The sequence below is a fragment of the Salvelinus namaycush genome, chromosome 6, assembly GCF_016432855.1.
Source record: "Salvelinus namaycush isolate Seneca chromosome 6, SaNama_1.0, whole genome shotgun sequence".
Classification (NCBI taxonomy): Eukaryota; Metazoa; Chordata; class Actinopteri; order Salmoniformes; family Salmonidae; genus Salvelinus; species Salvelinus namaycush.
Window position 1 is genome coordinate 42,120,160 of NC_052312.1, and position 18,791 is coordinate 42,138,950.

The window sequence follows — 18,791 nt, forward strand, 5'->3', positions numbered from 1 at the left end:
GTCAAACCAATTAAAATACTTCAAGGGAGGCCCTTTAAGTGAAATGGCTTTTATAACTGCGACTAGTTGTATCACTCAGCAGTGTGCATGCATGGGTATGTGCGTGTGTGAGTGCACATGTGTGTTTGTATGCAACCCACATGTATGCAGCACAACAGCTAAAATACTGACTCTCTCTTCTCTGCTCAACTCGGAAGTTACACTACATGACCAAACGTATGTGGACACCTGCTTGTCGAACATCTCATTCCAAAATCATGGGCATTAATATCTAGTTGGTCCTCCCTTTGCTGCTATAACATCCTCCACTCTTCTGGGAAGGCTTTCCACTAGATGTTGGTACATTGCTTCCATTCAGCTACAAGAGGTCTAGTGAGGTCGGGCACTGATGTTGGGCGATTAGGTCTGGCTCGCAGTCTGCGTTCCAATTCATCCCAAAGGTGTTCGATGGGGTTGAGGTCAGGGCTCTGTGCAGGCCAGTCAAGTTCTTCCACACCGATCTCAACAAACCATTTCTGTATGGATATCGCTTTGTGCACATTGTCATGCTGAAACAGGAAAGGGCCTTCCCCAAACTGTTGCCACAAAGTTGGAATCCCAGAATCGTCTAGAATGTCATTGTATATTGTAGTATTAAGATTTCACTTCACTGGAACTAAGGGGCCTAGCCCGACCCATGAAAAACAGCCCCAGACCATTATTCCTCCTCCACCAAACTTTACAGTTGGCACTATGCATTGGGGCATGTAGCGTTCTCCTGGCATCCACCAAACTCAGATTAGTCTGTCGGACTGCCAGATGGTGAAGCATGATTCATCACTCCAGAGAACGCGTTTCCGCCGCTTTACACCACCCAGCCGACGCTTGTCATTCCGCATGGTAAACTTAGGCTTGTGTGCGGCTGCTCGGTCGCACATTGGAAAAACAATTAATGAAGCTCCCGACGAACAGTTATTGTGCTGACGTTGCTTCCAGTGGCAGTTTTGAACTCAGTAGTGTTGCAAACGAGGGCAGACGTTTTTTTACGCGCTATGTGCTTCACCACTCGGCAGTCCCGTTCTGTGAAGTTGTGTGGCCTACCACTTCGCGGCTGAGCCATTGTTGCTCCTAAAAGTTTCCACTTCTACAATAACAGCACATACAGTGGACCGGGGCAGCTCTAGCGGGGCAGAAATTTGACAAACTGAATTGTTGGAAAGGTGGCATCCTATGACGGTGCCACGTTGAAAGTCACTGAGCTCTTCAGTAAGGCCATTCTACTGCCAATGTTCGTCTATGGAGATTGCATGGCTGTGTGCTCGATTTTATACACCTGTCAGCAAAGGATGTGACTGAAATAGCCAAATCCACTCATTTGAAGGGCTGTCCACATACCTTTGGATATATAGTGCATGTTGACATGTTTGAATGTTGCAATCTCACAGTCTTATGGCACCACCTAGTGACTACTCTAAAACAGCATCAGTAGAGACCGGCTACAGTAGTAATGTGCCGACCAAGCAAGCACCCCCTCTTACCTTCACTATGATAGGCAGAAGGGAACCACTGAATTGAAGAGTGAATGTCATCAGCTGGAAACACAGGAGACACCACCTACAGGAGAAACAGTCACACAGAATAGTGACAAATCAGAACGATGTACAAAGATGAATAATTGAACAGTTGTGAGGTTGATCCAAGGAAGGCTAACCTGTGCCGAGAGCTAGGCTCCTCATTGGTCAATGCTGCCACCCTCAACACCTGACCTATGACCTCCTTCACATGGTCCAAGGCCTCATGGGATGCATCAGGACCCAGCTGCTGCAGAAGAAAGGGCTTGAGCTGAGAAGAGAAGGAGAAAGCGAGGGTAAAAAAAAGAGAAAAACAGAAAGAAAGAGAGAGCAAATGGGATAGAGAGAGGGGGAGGATAAAGAGAGAAAAGTTGTCAGTGTTAAAAAAAAGTCTGAAGAAGTTCAAGTCTGTACCCAGCAGTTGGATAGAGTCCAATTTAATTATAACACCTCAGTATCAGTCAAATAAATAACTGATTCGCGCTCGTATGGAGAGATTCCATGTCATATTTAAAAGGAATCGATCACATGCTACGCACTGCTGCGGCAAAATAAACACTTGATACTCTGTTCCAACAGGTGGCAGTAATAGTCCACATTCGCTAATCCACAACCCCAGTTTTGATATGACAGATGAAAACTCCAACCACTCTCTCAGTCCCATCAATATTACATCTAATAGATCTAATCTAGTTAGATTACATTTCATCTGACAGACACAGATTTCATTTGAGATAATCCCAATAAGGCGCCAGTGAGTGACGGTTGGACAGGGTTGGGAATCAGGCATTACTGTGCTCAAATCCGAAGCATGTGGCGTGTTTGGCTGGTCCACAGCAACACATGCACGCGCATGGGTGATTTTGCAACTTCGTTCACTGGCCCGGCAAGCTTTCAGAAATTAAAATGTATTGAAACACCATTTTAACAGTATTGTAATTGTCTTTGATTTGTCTAGAAATAATATCTGATAATGGCTGCGATCGTACTATTCAGGAATGTATATATTTTCGTCATTTTTCTCAGACAGTCTTAGACAAATATCATTTCCATCACATCATTAAACATCCATTTAGCTTGAAAATGAAATAATATACAATTATTTTTATAACACATTTCTTATACATTTGTACATCAACTTGCATTGAACATTATTTTAAGTGCTTTTTAAGGTTTTCCTAAAATGAATAATTCAACACAACGCCTGAATGTATAAACCTGCCTTTGTGACATCTGAAAAGATTTATTTATCATAAAAAAATAAGATATTTCCACCCAACCTTTTTGTGAGATGATGATAACAACCATATGATTTCCCTATCTAAAAACAAATCAATCAATGTAAATTATACACAATATCCTAATTTACCTAAAAATATGGGTGTGGTGGAAATGACATCTACGTAAAAAGAACAACTTATGAAAACAATATTTTATTGCAAACATTTTGAACAACAACCATTGTGGAACATTTAATGAATTTAAGAAAAAGTAAGATTCCAAAAGTGGGCAGCGCTCAGAAGTAGGCCAGTGTTTTTGAGAGATAAACCCAGATTGCAGAGTGGTCATCCGCATAGAAGAGCTCAGTGAGCAACGTGAAACTGTATCATTTGTGGTATGTCCAACACAGGTGTGGAGGGTCACCTGCATGTGAGAATCATCAAAGTGAACGGCCTGGATTTCACTGGTGTATTTACATAGGTAGTTCTCTCAGTGGTACAACTTTGGTTTTAGAAGTGGGGTGGAAATAATTATAACAATTTGTTTTATCCTGTCGGATAAACACCAGCCTACCCGACCGCTCGGAGGTGTCTGCATGGTCCTAAAGCATACCGCTGTCTCATTCTGTATCACATTCAAATGATAAAACTGGAGGGGACAAAAATGCAATTTCAGAATGTGAGAGGGACATGCCGCACCCCCGTCCCCAGTGAAAGTTGCGCCCCTAAGTTCTCCGCAAAGTCAATATGCACGATGATCTCCTTTTTCCTCAGATTCTCTTTCAATTGTCTCAGTTTGGAGTATTGGTGTCGAAAGTTGTACATGTGTTTCCCCAACTTCTCTTTCAATCCTTTGGAGAAGTCCTCCAGTAGAATCAGCAGTGTGCCACATACCTTTTCTTATACTGTCAAATGTACAGTGAACTTCTCCATGTTTCCCTCTTCAGCTTTGTTTTTCCACTCAAACCACCATGTCTGCTCACCAGCATCAAAGTCAGATGTTTTAAGCTCTTTGGCTTGGCAAAGGGAGCACTCTGTACATGCACTCTTTCTTCCGGTTCTCACAGCACAAAGACTCAATAAGGTTCTCATTGTTGCTGCAGCTGATCATATTGTGATGCTGTAGTTTGTCCACCATGGACTGGAGGTTGGCGTGGGTTTTGCAGAGACATGTGTCCCTATCTCGGACTGTTGGCTTGACAACCCAAAAATACGTATTTTAAAGAATTCATAGTAGGACATTTTAATCTCTGAATATTCCGTCTTCAACTTCTGATAAAGGTTCTGAATTGTGCCATTCAAGAAGCGCTTCTGTTTTTTCTTCTTGTTCCTCGTTAGTGTGTCCTTTTCCCCTGTAGTTGCTCTGCTGTTGTCATCACGTTCATAGAATCTAGTGATTTTCTCTTCTGTGGCTGTGCTAATTATGTTACACTGGGTTTTCCTGGAGTATTGAAGACTTGTTGGCCTGTTTTCATTTGCCCTCAATGCTTTTGCTGAAAATCCAAATTCTCTGTTTGCAGCTTTGACCAGGCCATACTTTCTCAGGATGTTGCCTCTGAGCATTTTTGAAGCCACTTGTTTGTCCTTGGCACTGTGCATTTAAAAAATAATAATTTTGCTTTAACTCTGCAATGATGGCATTTTAAACAATAAAATCCTTCTCAAGTTCTTCGGAGTTCCCTTAATTTTCTGTTTTGTCTTTGGGGAATCTTATCTATTCATTTCCTTCATCAGTTGATCATACCTTTTTTTTGTATTTCTCAGTTTTCCCGTTATGCTTTATCAGGTTTGACATTTGTTTTTGAGCGACCTCTTCCAAACTTTTTCCTTCCAGCAAGTATTAGACTTCTCATTCCTGTTGCAAATGATGAGGAAGGGGTATCAGGGCGTGCATCAGGACAGGTAAGTTAGGGGCAGGTATGATGGCCTCATGTTCTGGTTGCAAGTCATCTGGTGACTAAGGTGTTGTGTTGCCTGATGGGTAGGTCTCCATTGCAACTGTTCTCTTTAAAGTCTGTCTTCTATTCCGTTGGTTGCATTTCCATTGCCATCTCTTGCTTCTTTGTTCTCGCTTTGTAAGCTCAGAGATAGATATCACTTCTCCCTTCTCTTTTTTCTTCAAGTATCTCTCCCTGTCTTTTTGCAGATGTTCCTGGTGTCGTATAGGATCATTTTTTATTTTGTTTCTATGTCTGTGACCTCTGTGCTGTTTTATGTGGCATCTTCTAAAAACAAAGAAAAATACTACTTAAGTTTTCCAATAGTGCACACCTTGGAGCATTTTCTAGACTAAAGCAATTTAAAACATGATTAAATAAGCATGAAGTAAAAAGTAAAAAGTAATAACATAATGGATTTTTGTCATTTCCACCACTTCCTGTCATTTCCATCACAGGTAAGGTTGTGATGGAAATGACTGTGATGGAAATGACGCTTCTACTGTTTTTGGAGAAACATTTGACTGCTTAGCATGCTTTGGCCAGTATTATAGCTAGCATATGGTTTACACTAAATACATCAAATATATTAGAAAAATCTAAATTCCACCACAAATTAAAGAAATTTTAGCCTGTTTGGAAATGACTGACAATAAAAATATTCTCTACACAACCTAGATTTTTCTTCAACTTCTGGACATCACATCTGGAACAACTGTCCTCTGCAGACATGTGATTCCGTGTCACAATACGTTTCCATGGTAACTAAGCTAACATTCTCTTGACAAAACTTTATTAAAGAGGAATTTGCCATCAGTGGTGAAAATGACACCACTACCAAAGGACAGGTATATTTTGTGTAAATAACAATATAAAGGGCATACTCACAATAAATATTGAAATAGATTTGATTTAATTGACTTAATTGACATAATGTGTAATTATTAATGTTTTCTCATAGAAAAACATAGTAGAAGCTCAAAAGTCTGGGTCAGGGACAAGGGCAAAACAGTGAAATTGAGGTATAAAATGCATCTGAAAAGTAGCTAAAATACTTGATAGAGAGGTGTTTCAAAAAATATGGGGTGATTGTAGTGTGAACTTCACATATAAAGAATAAAAACTATATATTTTTTTATAAAATCCCCCAAATTGACCCTGAGGATATAGAAGTTCCCATAGTTGCAGAATTACCCGCATACACGAACAAACACACTGAACACTATTAATAGGGCCTTTTAAAGGGGACTGGGAGTCTCCGGAGACAACAACATCATAATGGCAGTAGGATCAGGATGTTCAGAGCTCCAGATATTTGGCATGGTTTTGGTCATCTGGTGACTCAGCTAGTGTGAGTTTTAGAGACACGTAGGAGATGTCAACGAGAGGTTAACTAGTCAGAAGAGATATGAGATTGGATAAGAGTCGATAGTTGATTGGTATAACAGAGTGGAAAGTTGGGTTATTGGAAAGGAACACTACGGTGTACTGTGTTTCTGCCGGGGAGAGACCGTTTTGGCAGCTGTTTTGTGTGTGTGTGTGTGTGTGTGTGTGTGTGTGTGTGTGTGTGTGTGTTTGCACATGCTCCAATATTTTAGCATGTTTACGACAAAAGAAGCACAAAAACAACACTAGGCCTGAACGTAACTTTAAGAAATAACTGGAGAAAATAAATAGCAAAAACATTATGTTCCCTTAAAGCTATATATCCAATCTATCCATTATACTGCATGTGCAGTCAGAGTGTATCCACTTGGCCTGTTTGCAGCACAGTGTGAATTGAAAGCCCTAAGCTCATTTACGAGCAATATGCTAGGAACGCACTTAGCCAGCTACCACACAACCCTCCACTACACAGCTGTAACAGCCTAATCAACATCACATGGAGAAAATACGCAGCTCGAACATTCTGGAGAAACAAGAGTTTTCTAAGAGGCATAGCTCAAGATCTGTACTGTTTAATGTAGGTCCAGCTTTATCAAGAACTATATATATACCCTATTTTATTGAATATAGCCCTACACAAACACTACCGTTCAAAAGTTTGGGGTCACTTACAAAATGTCCTTGTTTTTTAAAGAAAAACACATTTTTTGACCATTAACATTAAATTGATCAGGAATACAGTGTAGACATTGTAAATTACCATTGTAGCAGGAAATGGCAGATTTTTAATGGAATATCTACATAGGAGTACATTAAATAGTACCCGCAAAACACCAGTCTCAATGTCAACATTGAGGAGGCGACTCCGGGATGCTGGCCTTCTAGGTAGAGTTCCTCTGTCCAGTGTCTGTGTTTTTTTGCCCATCTTAATCTTTTATTTTTATTGGCCAGTCTGAGACATGGCTTTTTCTTTGCAACTCTGCCTAGAAAGCCAGCATCCTGGAGTCGCCTCTTCACTGTCGACGTTGAGACCAGTGTTTTGCCAGTACTATTTATTGAAGCTGCCAGTTGAGAACTTGTGAGGCGTCGGTTTCTCAAACTAGACACTAATGTACTTGTCCTCATGCTCAGTTGTGTACCGGGGCCTCCCACTCCTCTTTTTATTCTGGTTAGAGCCAGTTTGCGCTGTTCTGTGAAGGGAGTAGCTGTCACGTTCCTGACCTGTTTTCTCTTGTTTTGTATGTGTTTATTGGTCAGGGCGTGAGTTTTGGGTGGGCAGTCTATGTTTTCTATTTCTATGTTGGGATTTTGTGTTCGGCCTGGTATGATTCTCAATCAGAGACAGGTGTCTATCGTTGTCCCTGATTGAGAATCATACTAAGGCAGCCTGGGTTTCACTTGTGTTTTGTGGGTGTTTGTTTCCTGTCTCTGTGTTTGTGTTCTGCACCAGATAGGACTGTCTCGACTTTCACATTTGTTGTTTTTGTATTGTTGTAAGTGTTCACCATTTATGTTCAAATTAAACATGTTGAACACTAACCGCGCTGCATTTTGGTCCTCTACTTCACCCCAGGAAGAAAGTCGTTACAGAAACACCCACCAAACCCGGACCAAGCAGCGTGGCAACGGGCAGCAGCAACAGCAGCAGCAGTACAAGGAGGAATGGACATGGGAGGAGATTCTGGACGGAGAAGGACCCTGGGCAGAGCCAGAGGAGTGTCGTCGTCCCAAAGCGGAGCTGGAGGCAGCGAAAGCGGAGAGGAGGTTGTATGAGGCTAAAGCAAGGCAGAGCGGCTGGAAGCCCGAGAGGCTCACCCAAAAATTTCTTGGGGGGGGGCTAAAGGGGAGTGTGGCGAAGCCGGGTTGGTTACCTGAGCCAACTCCCCGGGCTTACCGTGGAGTGAGAGGGCGTCGTACTGGTCAGACACCGTGTTATGCGGTAAAGTGCACGGTGTCCCCAGTACGCGTGCTTAGCCCAGTGCGGGCTATTCCACCTTGCCGCACTGGGAGGGCTAGGTTGGGCATCGAGCCGGATGTCATGAAGCCGGCCCAACGTATCTGGCCTCCAGTACGTCTCCTCGGGCCGGCGTACATGGCACCAGCCTTACAGGTGGTGTCCCCGGTTCGCCTGCATAGCCCAGTGCGGGCTATTCCACCTCGCCGCACTGGCAGGGCTACGGGGACCATTCAACCTGGTAAGGTTGGGGAGGCTCGGTGCTCAAGAGCGCGTGTCCTCCTTCACGGTCCGGTAGATCCGGCGCCACCTTCCCACCCCAGCCCAGTACCATCAGTGCCGACACCACGCACCAGGCTTCCAGTGCGTTTCCAGAGCCCTGTTCCTCCTCCACGCACTCTCCCTGTGGTGCGTGTCTCCAGCCCAGTGCCTCCAGTTCCGGCACCACGCACCAGGCCTACTGTGCGCCTCAGCAGGTCAGAGTCGGCCGTCTGCCCAACGCCGCCTGCGCTGCTTGCCTTCCCAGCGCTGTCTGAACTGCCTGCCTGCCCAGCGTGGTCTGAACTGTCTGCCTGCCCAGCGCTGCCCGTCTGTCCCGAGCCTTCCGAGCCGTCCAGCCAGGACCAGCCAGAGCCGTCCAGCCAGGACCAGCCAGAGCCGTCCAGCCAGGACCAGCCAGAGCCGTCCAGCCAGGACCAGCCAGAGCCGTCCAGCCAGGACCAGCCAGAGCCGTCCAGCCAGGACCAGCCAGAGCCGTCCAGCCAGGAGCTGCCAGCCAGTCAGGAGCTGCCGGAGCCAGCCAGCCAGGATCCGCCAGAGCCTTCCGCCAGCCAGGATCCGCCAGAGCCTTCCGCCAGCCAGGATCCGCCAGAGCCTTCCGCCAGCCAGGATCCGCCAGAGCCTTCCGCCAGCCAGGATCCGCCAGAGCCAGCCGCCAGCCAGGATCCGCCAGAGCCTTCCGCCAGCCAGGATCCGCCAGAGCCAGCCGCCAGCCAGGATCCGCCAGAGCCAGCCGCCAGCCAGGATCCGCCAGAGCCAGCCGCCAGCCAGGATCCGCCAGAGCCAGCCGCCAGCCAGGATCCGCCAGAGCCAGCCGCCAGCCAGGATCCGCCAGAGCCAGCCGCCAGCCAGGACCTGCCAGAGTCCCTCAGCCAGGACCTGCCAGAGTCCCTCAGCCAGGACCTGCCAGAGTCCCTCAGCCAGGACCTGCCAGAGTCCCTCAGCCAGGACCTGCCAGAGTCCCTCAGCCAGGACCTGCCAGAGTCCCTCAGCCAGGACCTGCCAGAGTCCCTCAGCCCGGAGCTGCTGCCCCTTATCCCAGAGCTGCTGCCCCTTATCCCGGAGCTGCTGCCCCTTATCCCGATGCTGCCCCTTCATTTAGGTGGGTTTAGTTGGAGGGTGGTCATTGGGAGGGGGATACGGAAGCGGGGAGTGACTATGGTGGGGTGGGGACCTCGCCCAGAGCCTGAGCCACCACCGTGGTCAGATGCCCACCCAGACCCTCCCCTAGACTTTGTGCTGGTGCGCCCGGAGTTCGCACCTTAAGGGGGGGGTTATGTCACGTTCCTGACTTGTTTTCTCTTGTTTTGTATGTGTTTATTGGTCAGGGCGTGAGTTTTGGGTGGGCAGTCTATGTTTTCTATTTCTATGTTGGGATTTTGTGTTCGGCCTGGTATGATTCTCAATCAGAGACAGGTGTCTATCGTTGTCCCTGATTGAGAATCATACTAAGGCAGCCTGGGTTTCACTTGTGTTTTGTGGGTGTTTGTTTCCTGTCTCTGTGTTTGTGTTCTGCACCAGATAGGACTGTCTCGACTTTCACATTTGTTGTTTTTGTATTGTTGTAAGTGTTCACCATTTATGTTCAAATTAAACATGTTGAACACTAACCGCGCTGCATTTTGGTCCTCTACTTCACCCCAGGAAGAAAGTCGTTACAGTAGCACACAGTGTTGTGCGAGATCTTCAGTTTCTCGCATGGAATAGCCTTAATTTCTCAGAACAAGAATAGACTGACGAGTTTCAGAAGAAGGTCTTTGTTTCTGGCCATTTTGAGACTGTAATTGAACCCACAAATGCTGATGCTCCAGATACTCAATTAGTCTAAAGAAGCCAGTTTTATTGCTTCTTTAATCAGGACAGCAGCTTTCAGCTGTGCTAACAGAATTGCAAAAGGGTTTTCTAATGATCAATCAGCCTTTTAAAATGATAAACTTGGACTAGCTAACACAACGTGCCATTGGAACACAGGAGTGATGGTTGCTGATAATGGGCCTCTGTACGCCTAAGTAGGTGTTCCATAAAAAAATCTGCCGTTTCCAGCTACAATCGTCATTTACAAAATTAACAATGTCTACACTATATTTCTGATCAATTTGATGTTATTTTAATGGACAAAAAATGTTTCTTTCTGTTCTTTCAAAAACAAGGACATTTCTAAGTGACCCCAAACTTTATATATATATTTATAGTGCCAGTCAAAAGTTTGGACACACCTACTCATTCAAGGGTTTTTCTTTATTTTTACTATTTTCTACATTGTAGAATAATAGTGAAGACATCAAAACTATGAAATAACACATATGGAATCATGTAGTAACCAAAAAAGTGTTAAACAAATCAAAATATATTTAATATTTTAGATTCTTCAAAAGTAGCCACACTTTGCCTTGATGACTGCTTGGCACACTCTTGGCATTCTCTCAATCACCTTCATGAGGAAGGATTTTCCAGCAGTCTTGAAGGAGTTCCCACATATGCTGAGCACTTGTTGGCTGCTTTTCCTTCACTCTGCGGTTCAACTCATCCCAAACCATCTCAATTGGGTTGAGGTCGGGTGATTGTGGAGGCCTGGTCATCTGTGACAGCACTCCATCACTCTCCTTGGTCAAATAGCCCTTACACAGCCTGGAGGTGCGATTTGGGTCATCGTTTTGTTGAAGAACAAATGATATTCCCACTAAGGGCAAACCAGATGGGATGGCGTATCGCTGCAGAATACTGTGGTAGCCATGCTGGTTAAGTGTGCCTTGAATTCTAAATAAATCACAGACAGTGTCACCAGCAAAGCACCCCCACACCATCACATCTCCTCCTCCATGCTTCATGGTGGGAACCACACAAGGGGAGATCATCCGTTCACCTACTCTGCGTCTCACAAAGACATGTCGGTTGGAACCAAAAATCTCACATTTGGACTCATCAGACCAAAGGACATATTTCCACAGGTCTAATGTCCATTCTTTGTGTTTCTTGGTTCCATGCAAGTCTCTTCTTCTTATTGATGTCCTTTAGTAGTGTTTTTTTTTGCAGCAATTCGACCATGAAGGCCTAATTCACGCAGTCTCCTCTGAACAGTTGATGTTGAGATGTGTCTGTTACTTGAACTCTGTGAAGCATTTATTTGGGCTGCTATCTGAGGTGCAGTTAACTCTAATGAACTTACCCTCTGCAGCAGAGGTAACTCTGGGTCCATCCCTGTGGCGGTCCTCATGAGAGCCAGTTTCATCATAGCGCTTGATGGTTTTTGCGACTGCACTTGAAGAAACCTTCAAAGTTCTTGAAATTTTCCAGATTGACTGACATTCATGTCTTAAAGTAATGATGGACTGTCATTTCTCTTTGCTTATTTGAGCTGTTCATGCCATAATATGGACTTGGTCTTTTACCAAATAGGGCTATCTTCAGTATACCACCCCTACCTTGTCACAACACAACTGATTAGCTCAAATGCATTAAGAAGGGAAAAAAATCCATAATTAAACTTTTAACAAGGCACGCCTGTTAATCGAAAAGCATTCCAGGTGACTACCTCATGAAGCTGGTTGAGAGAATGCCAAGAGTGTGCCAAGCTGTCATCAAGGTAAAATGTGGCTACTTTGAAGAATCTCAAATATAAAATATATTTTGATTTGTTAACACTTTTTTGGTGACTACGGTACATGATTCCATATGTGTTGTTTCATAGTTTTGATGTCTTCACTATTATTCTAGCAGTAAAAATAAAGAAAGTGAATGTGTAAGTGTGTCCAAACTTTTGACTGGTACTATATATATATATACACTGCTCAAAAAAATAAAGGGAACACTTAAGCAACACAATGTAACTCCAAGTCAATCACACTTCTGTGAAATCAAACTGTCCACTTAGGAAGCAACACTGATTGACAATAAATTTCACATGCTGTTGTGCAAATGGAATAGACAAAAGGTGGAAATTATAGGCAATTAGCAAGACACCCCCAATAAAGGAGTGGTTCTGCAGGTGGTGACCACAGACCACTTCTCAGTTCCTATGCTTCCTGGCTGATGTTTTGGTCACTTTTGAATGCTGGCGGTGCTTTCACTCTAGTGGTAGCATGAGACGGAGTCTACAACCCACACAAGTGGCTCAGGTAGTGCAGCTCATCCAGGATGGCACATCAATGCGAGCTGTGGCAAGAAGGTTTGCTGTGTATGTCAGCGTAGTGTCCAGAGCATGGAGGCGCTACCAGGAGACAGGCCAGTACATCAGGAGACGTGGAGGAGGCCGTAGGAGGGCAATAACCCAGCAGCAGGACCGCTACCTCCGCCTTTGTGCAAGGAGGAGCAGGTGGAGCACTGCCAGAGCCCTGCAAAATGACCTCCAGCAGGCCACAAATGTGCATGTGTCTGCTCAAACGGTCAGAAACAGACTCCATGAGGGTGGTATGAGGGCCCGACGTCCACAGGTGGGGGTTGTGCTTACAGCCCAACACCGTGCAGGAGGTTTGGCATTTGCCAGAGAACACCAAGATTGGCAAATTCGCCACTGGCGCCCTGTGCTCTTCACAGATGAAAGCAGGTTCACACTGAGCACATGAGCACATGTGACAGACGTGACAGAGTCTGGAGACGCTGTGGAGAACGTTCTGCTGCCTGCAACATCCTCCAGCATGACCGGTTTGGCGTTGGGTCAGTCATGGTGTGGGGTGGCATTTCTTTGGGGGGCCGCACAGCCCTCCATGTGCTCGCCAGAGGTAGCCTGACTGCCATTAGGTACCGAGATGAGATCCTCAGACCCCTTGTGAGACCATATGCTGGTGCGGTTGGCCCTGGGTTCCTCCTAATGCAAGACAATGCTAGACCTCATGTGGCTGGAGTGTGTCAGCAGTTCCTGCAAGAGGAAGGCATTGATGCTATGGACTGGCCCGCCCGTTCCCCAGACCTGAATCCAATTGAGCACATCTGGGACATCATGTCTCGCTCCATCCACCAACGCCACGTTGCACCACAGACTGTCCAGGAGTTGGCAGATGCTTTAGTCCAGGTCTGGGAGGAGATCCCTCACTCAGGAGACCATCCGCCACCTCATCAGGAGCATGCCCAGGTGTTGTAGGGAGGTCATACAGGCACGTGGAGGCCACACACACTACTGAGCCTCATTTTGACTTGTTTTAAGGACATTACATCAAAGTTGGATCAGCCTGTAGTGTGATTTTCCACTTTAATTTTGAGTGTGACTCCAAATCCAGACCTCCATGGGTTGATAAATTTGATTTACATTGATCATTTTTGTGTGATTTTGTTGTCAGCACATTCAACTATGTAAAGAAAAAAGTATTTAATAAGAATATTTCATTCATTCAGATCTAGGATGTGTTATTTTAGTGTTCCCTTTATTTTTTTGAGCAGTGTATATACACACACACACACACGCACACGCACACGCACACGCACACGCACACGCACACGCACACACACACACACACACACACACACACACACACAGTTGAAGTCGGAAGTATACATACACATAGGTTGGAGTCATTAAAGCTCGCTTTTCAACCACTTCACAAATGTCTTGTTAGCAAACTATAGTTTGTGCAAACTATAGTTTGTGCATGACAAGTAATTTTTTCAACAATTGTTTACAGACAGATTATTTCACTTAATCACAATTCCAGTGGGTCAGAAGTTTACATAGACTAAATTGACTGTGCCTTTAAACAGCTTGGAAAATTCCAGAAAATTATGTCATGCTTTAGAAGCTTCTGATATGCTAATTGACTTCATTTGAGTCAATTGGAGGTGTACCTGTGGATGTATTTCAAGGCCTACCTTCAAACTCAGTGCCTCTTTGCTTGACATCATGGGAAATTTAAAAGAAATCAGCCAAGACCTTAGAAAAAAAATTGTAGACCTCCAAAAGTCTGGTTCATCCTTGGGAGCAATACCGCTAAGGAAGGAGACGCGTTCTGTCTCCTAGAGATGAACGTACTTTGGTGCGAAAAGTGCAAATCAATCCCAGAACAACAGCAAAGGACCTTGTGAAGATGCTGGAGGAAACAGGTACAAAAGTATCTATTTCCACAGTAAAACGAGTCCTATCTCGACATAACCTGAAAGGCCGCTCAGCAAGGAAGAAGCCACTGCTCCAAAAACGCCATAAAAAAGCCAGACTACAGTGTGCAACTGCACATGAGGACAAAGTTCTTACTTTTTGGAGAAATTTCTTCTGGTCTGATGAAACAAAAATAGAACTGTTTGGCCATAATGACCATCGTTATTTTTAGAGGAAAAAGGGAGACGCTTGCAAGACAAAGAACACCATCCCAAACGTGAAGCACATGGGTGGCAGCATCATGTTGTGGGGGTGCTTTGCTGCAGGAGGGGCTGGTGCACTTCACAAAATAGATGGCATCATGAGGTAGGAAAATTATGTGGATATATTGAAGTAACATCTCAAGATATCAGTCAGGAAGTTAAAGCTTTGTCGCAAATGGACAATGACCCCAAGCATACTTCCAAAGTTGTGGCAAAATGGCTTAAGGACAACAAAGTCAAGGTAGTGGAGTGGCCATCACAAAGCCCTGACCTCAATCCCATAGAAAATTTGCGGTCAGAACTGAAAAAGCGTGTGCGAGCAAGGAGGCCTAAAAACCTGACTCAGTTACACCAGTTCTGTCAGGAGGAATATGCCAAAATTCACCCAACTTATTGTGGGAAGCTTGTGGAAGGCTACCTGAAACATTTGGCCCAATTTAAACAATTTAAAGGCAATGCTACCAAATACTAATTGAGTGTATGTAAACTTCTGACCCAATGGGATGTGGTGAAAGAAATAAAAGCTGAAATGAATAATTATCTCAACAATTATTCTGACAATTCACATTCTTAAAATAAAGTGATCCTAACTGAGCTAAAACAGGGAATTTCTACTAGGATTAAATGTCAGGAATTGTGAAAAACTGAGTTTAAATGTATTTGGCAAAGGTGTATGTAAACTTCCGACTTCAACTGTATATCACATTGAATATAATGAATTTATAACCCCAGATACCTGGTGAACAGATTAGATTGAATAGCGTCCTCAGTACCTGTGTGGTGTGGCTGTCCGTGTCTTCGCTTGTCCTGACCAGGCCCGTGTGATGAAGGAAGGCTGTGAGCGGCGTTACCGAGGTAACCAGGACATAAACCGTCACCATGGCAACGAGGCCAGGGCTCACCAAGTTAAGTGTGGTGGTAGCTGGGTTCCTAAGGGAAGGGAAAACAACAACAACGATAACATTAGCTAAGAAAATCAAACCCATTTGTTTCAACGAGCGAATAGACCCCTGAACACAATTGAGCTGTCAGTTTCGACTAAGGTAAACGTGTTATTACTGGCAGAGTTGACTGACCAATCACCATGTGCCACATGACGAACATCTCCCAGCTTGGGGAGGGGCGATCCACAGGCAGATGGATTGATGCGTAATGCCAGGCCTGAAACAAAACACGGTAACAGATAAACACACACACAAGTGATGAGAGACAGTAATCTGTAACTAGTGATGACAGAGACGGTTGAATTTATCATCTATCCTATACTGTCACAAGGCGTTGACATCAGGGCCGTTATCCGAGGGGGAGTAGAGCAGTTCATTTTTGCTGAGTTTGCATTCCTTGTGCTGGTTATGAGTTATGAAATAGTAGAGCAGCTGTGTGTGTGTCCTTGCCTAATAAGTGTCAACCCCTATACATGTTTTGCTTTGCATATCAACAGCCCACTGGGCATGGATGTCAAATCAACGTCTAATCCACATTGGTTCAACGTAATTTCCTTGAAATGACGTGGAAACAACGTTGATTCAACCAGTGTGTTCCCAGTGGGAGGGAGTGAGAGTGTGTTGTCATTCTCTGGCACCGTACTACTAATGACATTTCCCACCGGTGGAAACGTGGCGCCAGTAGAGAGAGGGTGTGTGTTCTAAGGCCCAAATCACTATCAGTCCTCGGCATGATCCAAACTCCTCTCACATTCCTCGGACTCAAATCATTGGCCAGAGAAGGATGAACAAAGCACTCAAATTCAAATCAGTTCTACTGGTAATCCACATCCCTCACATATGATATCTGAATCACAATCTAACGTTCAAATATTTCCAAGTTCTAATGGAGCTAGACTAAATCTGAAAGACGGAAGAAACCAAACAATACTGTATTCCCTGAAAACACACAAAACCCTGAATTAGGCCCAAACTAGGACCGGACCCCCCTGCCCCTCCTCTCCTCCTGTACCTGGGACATGGCAGTGATTGTTTGTTGTGCCTGCGTCAGTCAGATTCACTCTGCCGTTTGTAAGATAAATTATGTTCTCAAACAAAGGGTGGGCAGAGACCTGGGTCCTGGTCTAAGGAAGAGGGGTGTGGGCGGTCTAAAAGACCTGAAGAGGGGCTGTGAGGGGGTCTGCACCAATGTCAACATTTGTGTGGGAGACGAGCCAAAAAGAAAGGACAATATTGTTCTAGAAGTGGGAGACAATCTGTTCTGTACAGGGAAGAGAACTCAAAACAAAGAGTAAAGAGGTGGAGGAGAACACACAGAGGACCCTCAGGTACTGTCTAAGTCAAGCCCGTTGGTTGTCATTATCTTCCTTCTGAGATATAAAGAAGATAAGTGCCCTTGACGCCAACCAAAAATATATTTTTTTGCCCCATCTCCATCAAAGCCCCCCTCTCACTCACTCAATCCATTATCTTTCTTTTCATGCAGTTCTAACAGAGGACGAATATAAGCAGAGATGCATTGGGTCATTATTAACAACTTCTCGGAACTGATCGTTCTCAGAAAGCCAAATTATAGAGAGAGAGAGCAGGTATGAAAGCACTGCAACTCTACGCACGCTGCGCCTTGGTCCATTTATTCCACAGACGATTGTGACACTGCAACCTTTTGAACAAAACAACCACGCATCTTCTCCAAAATGTATCTTCACCTCATCGTCTACGGTTTCCACTGATACAACTTTAAATAGTACTTTAAGTACTTCAATTTATAGAAGTTTATACAATTTATAGAAGTTATACAAGTCTAGTTACATACAGGTCATTTCCATGAAAACGCATCTGTATTTTAAACGTCTGCTAGCATTGGTCCAAATCTCTACTTTAAGGAACTCAAAGAGCTCGCCTGAAAACTAAAGGTTGCCTGGAAACAGGTGATGACTCACCTAGGTCGTGTTCATTAGGGCACACAACAGAAAATGTTTTCAACGTTTCTTATTGGACAAGTCTCCCCGTTTCAGTCAGTTGTCTTCAGTTTGGTGCATAATGAACACGGCCCAGATATCGTGTATCAGTCAGCGCGCCAGCTGTAGACTCACCTGCTAGCCGGCTGTCTGTCTGGAAGCGACAGAGCCCGTCCACATCAGAGAAGGCCCCCACCAGCCCAGGTATCATGTTGACCTGAGGAGATGACAGATGGGATCCAGTGGATCCAAAGGCAACAAATGAAAGTTAGTGGACTTGTTTGAAGTTGAGGCAAGAGGACTTAGCCAGGTCCCAGATCTGTTTGTGCTGTCTTGCCGACTCCTATAGACCATAGTACTAGCAACAAACAGATCTGGGACAAGGCTAAGGATGGTCCTATACGGTCTCATGTTATGGGATGTTGGTGTTATAGGAGGGTGTGTAAAGGAGAGAGGGAGAAGGAGAGAGGGAGAAGGGAATGTGATGTTTGTTGTTGGAGGAGTTCACTGTGTGTTTTCCTGTCGTGTTTGAACTGAGATCCACCATCTCAAGACAGAGCCGTTTTCACTGAATTCTCTCTTGGAAGCCGACTTAGTCCTGGCTTCTAAAAATATTTTCTAGAAGAATCTCTGGGTGGATCTGATTTCACATGAATGCTAGAAGAAAAAAAAACTCATTAGGGGATCAAGCTTCCCTGCTGGGGTTTGAGGAGACTGTGTTACGAGACTGTGACTGTGTTATATGAAACGCACATTAAAACTACACAACCATCATACCCATGTCGGTCAACAATCCGACACGGGGTAACATTCCCACATAGGTCACCAATGTTCCCGTATGAAACGACCTTCCAGTTGAGCATTCCCGTACAGTGTGTGTGTAGCTGGTCTCACCCTCTGATGGGGCTGCAGATGGGAGAAGGACACTCTCCTCAGACAACTCTTCTCTGAACCGCTCAGACACACCAACATACTCCACTCCACACTGCCACCTGAGAGAGAGGGAAATGAGAGGGAGCAGATAAAAGTAAGTATCTTGTACAAATAAATGAAGCTTTTGAAACCATACCAAATACGGTGCTCCAACTGTGTGAGGTAGAGAGAGAGAGAAAGAGAGAGAGAGAGAGAGAGAGACAGAGAGAGAGAGAGAGAGGTAGAGAGAGAGAGAGAGAGAAAGACAGAGAGAAAGACAGAGAGAGGCAGAGAGAAACGGACATAACAGAAATCGAGAGAGAGAGAGAGAGAGAGAAACATCTGGTAGCAATTGTACAGCCA

At 44.8% G+C, this 18,791-nt stretch overlaps 1 protein-coding gene across 1 annotated transcript in view; it reads right to left on the minus strand.

Annotated features, from left to right (window-relative positions):
• cped1 (cadherin-like and PC-esterase domain containing 1) overlaps window positions 1-18,489 on the minus strand; it is a 58,402-nt gene extending 39,913 nt beyond the window's left edge. Inside the window, exons 1-6 of the mRNA XM_038995667.1 lie at window positions 18,411-18,489; window positions 17,652-17,733; window positions 15,688-15,772; window positions 15,385-15,541; window positions 1,691-1,821; window positions 1,518-1,593 (exon numbers count right to left, since the gene is read on the minus strand). Of these exons, the coding sequence (XP_038851595.1) occupies window positions 1,518-1,593; window positions 1,691-1,821; window positions 15,385-15,541; window positions 15,688-15,772; window positions 17,652-17,733; window positions 18,411-18,488 (609 nt within the window). The 5' untranslated portion in view covers window position 18,489. The remainder of the gene's footprint in view (window positions 1-1,517; window positions 1,594-1,690; window positions 1,822-15,384; window positions 15,542-15,687; window positions 15,773-17,651; window positions 17,734-18,410) is intronic.
• Between the last annotated feature and the right edge of the window lie 302 nt (window positions 18,490-18,791).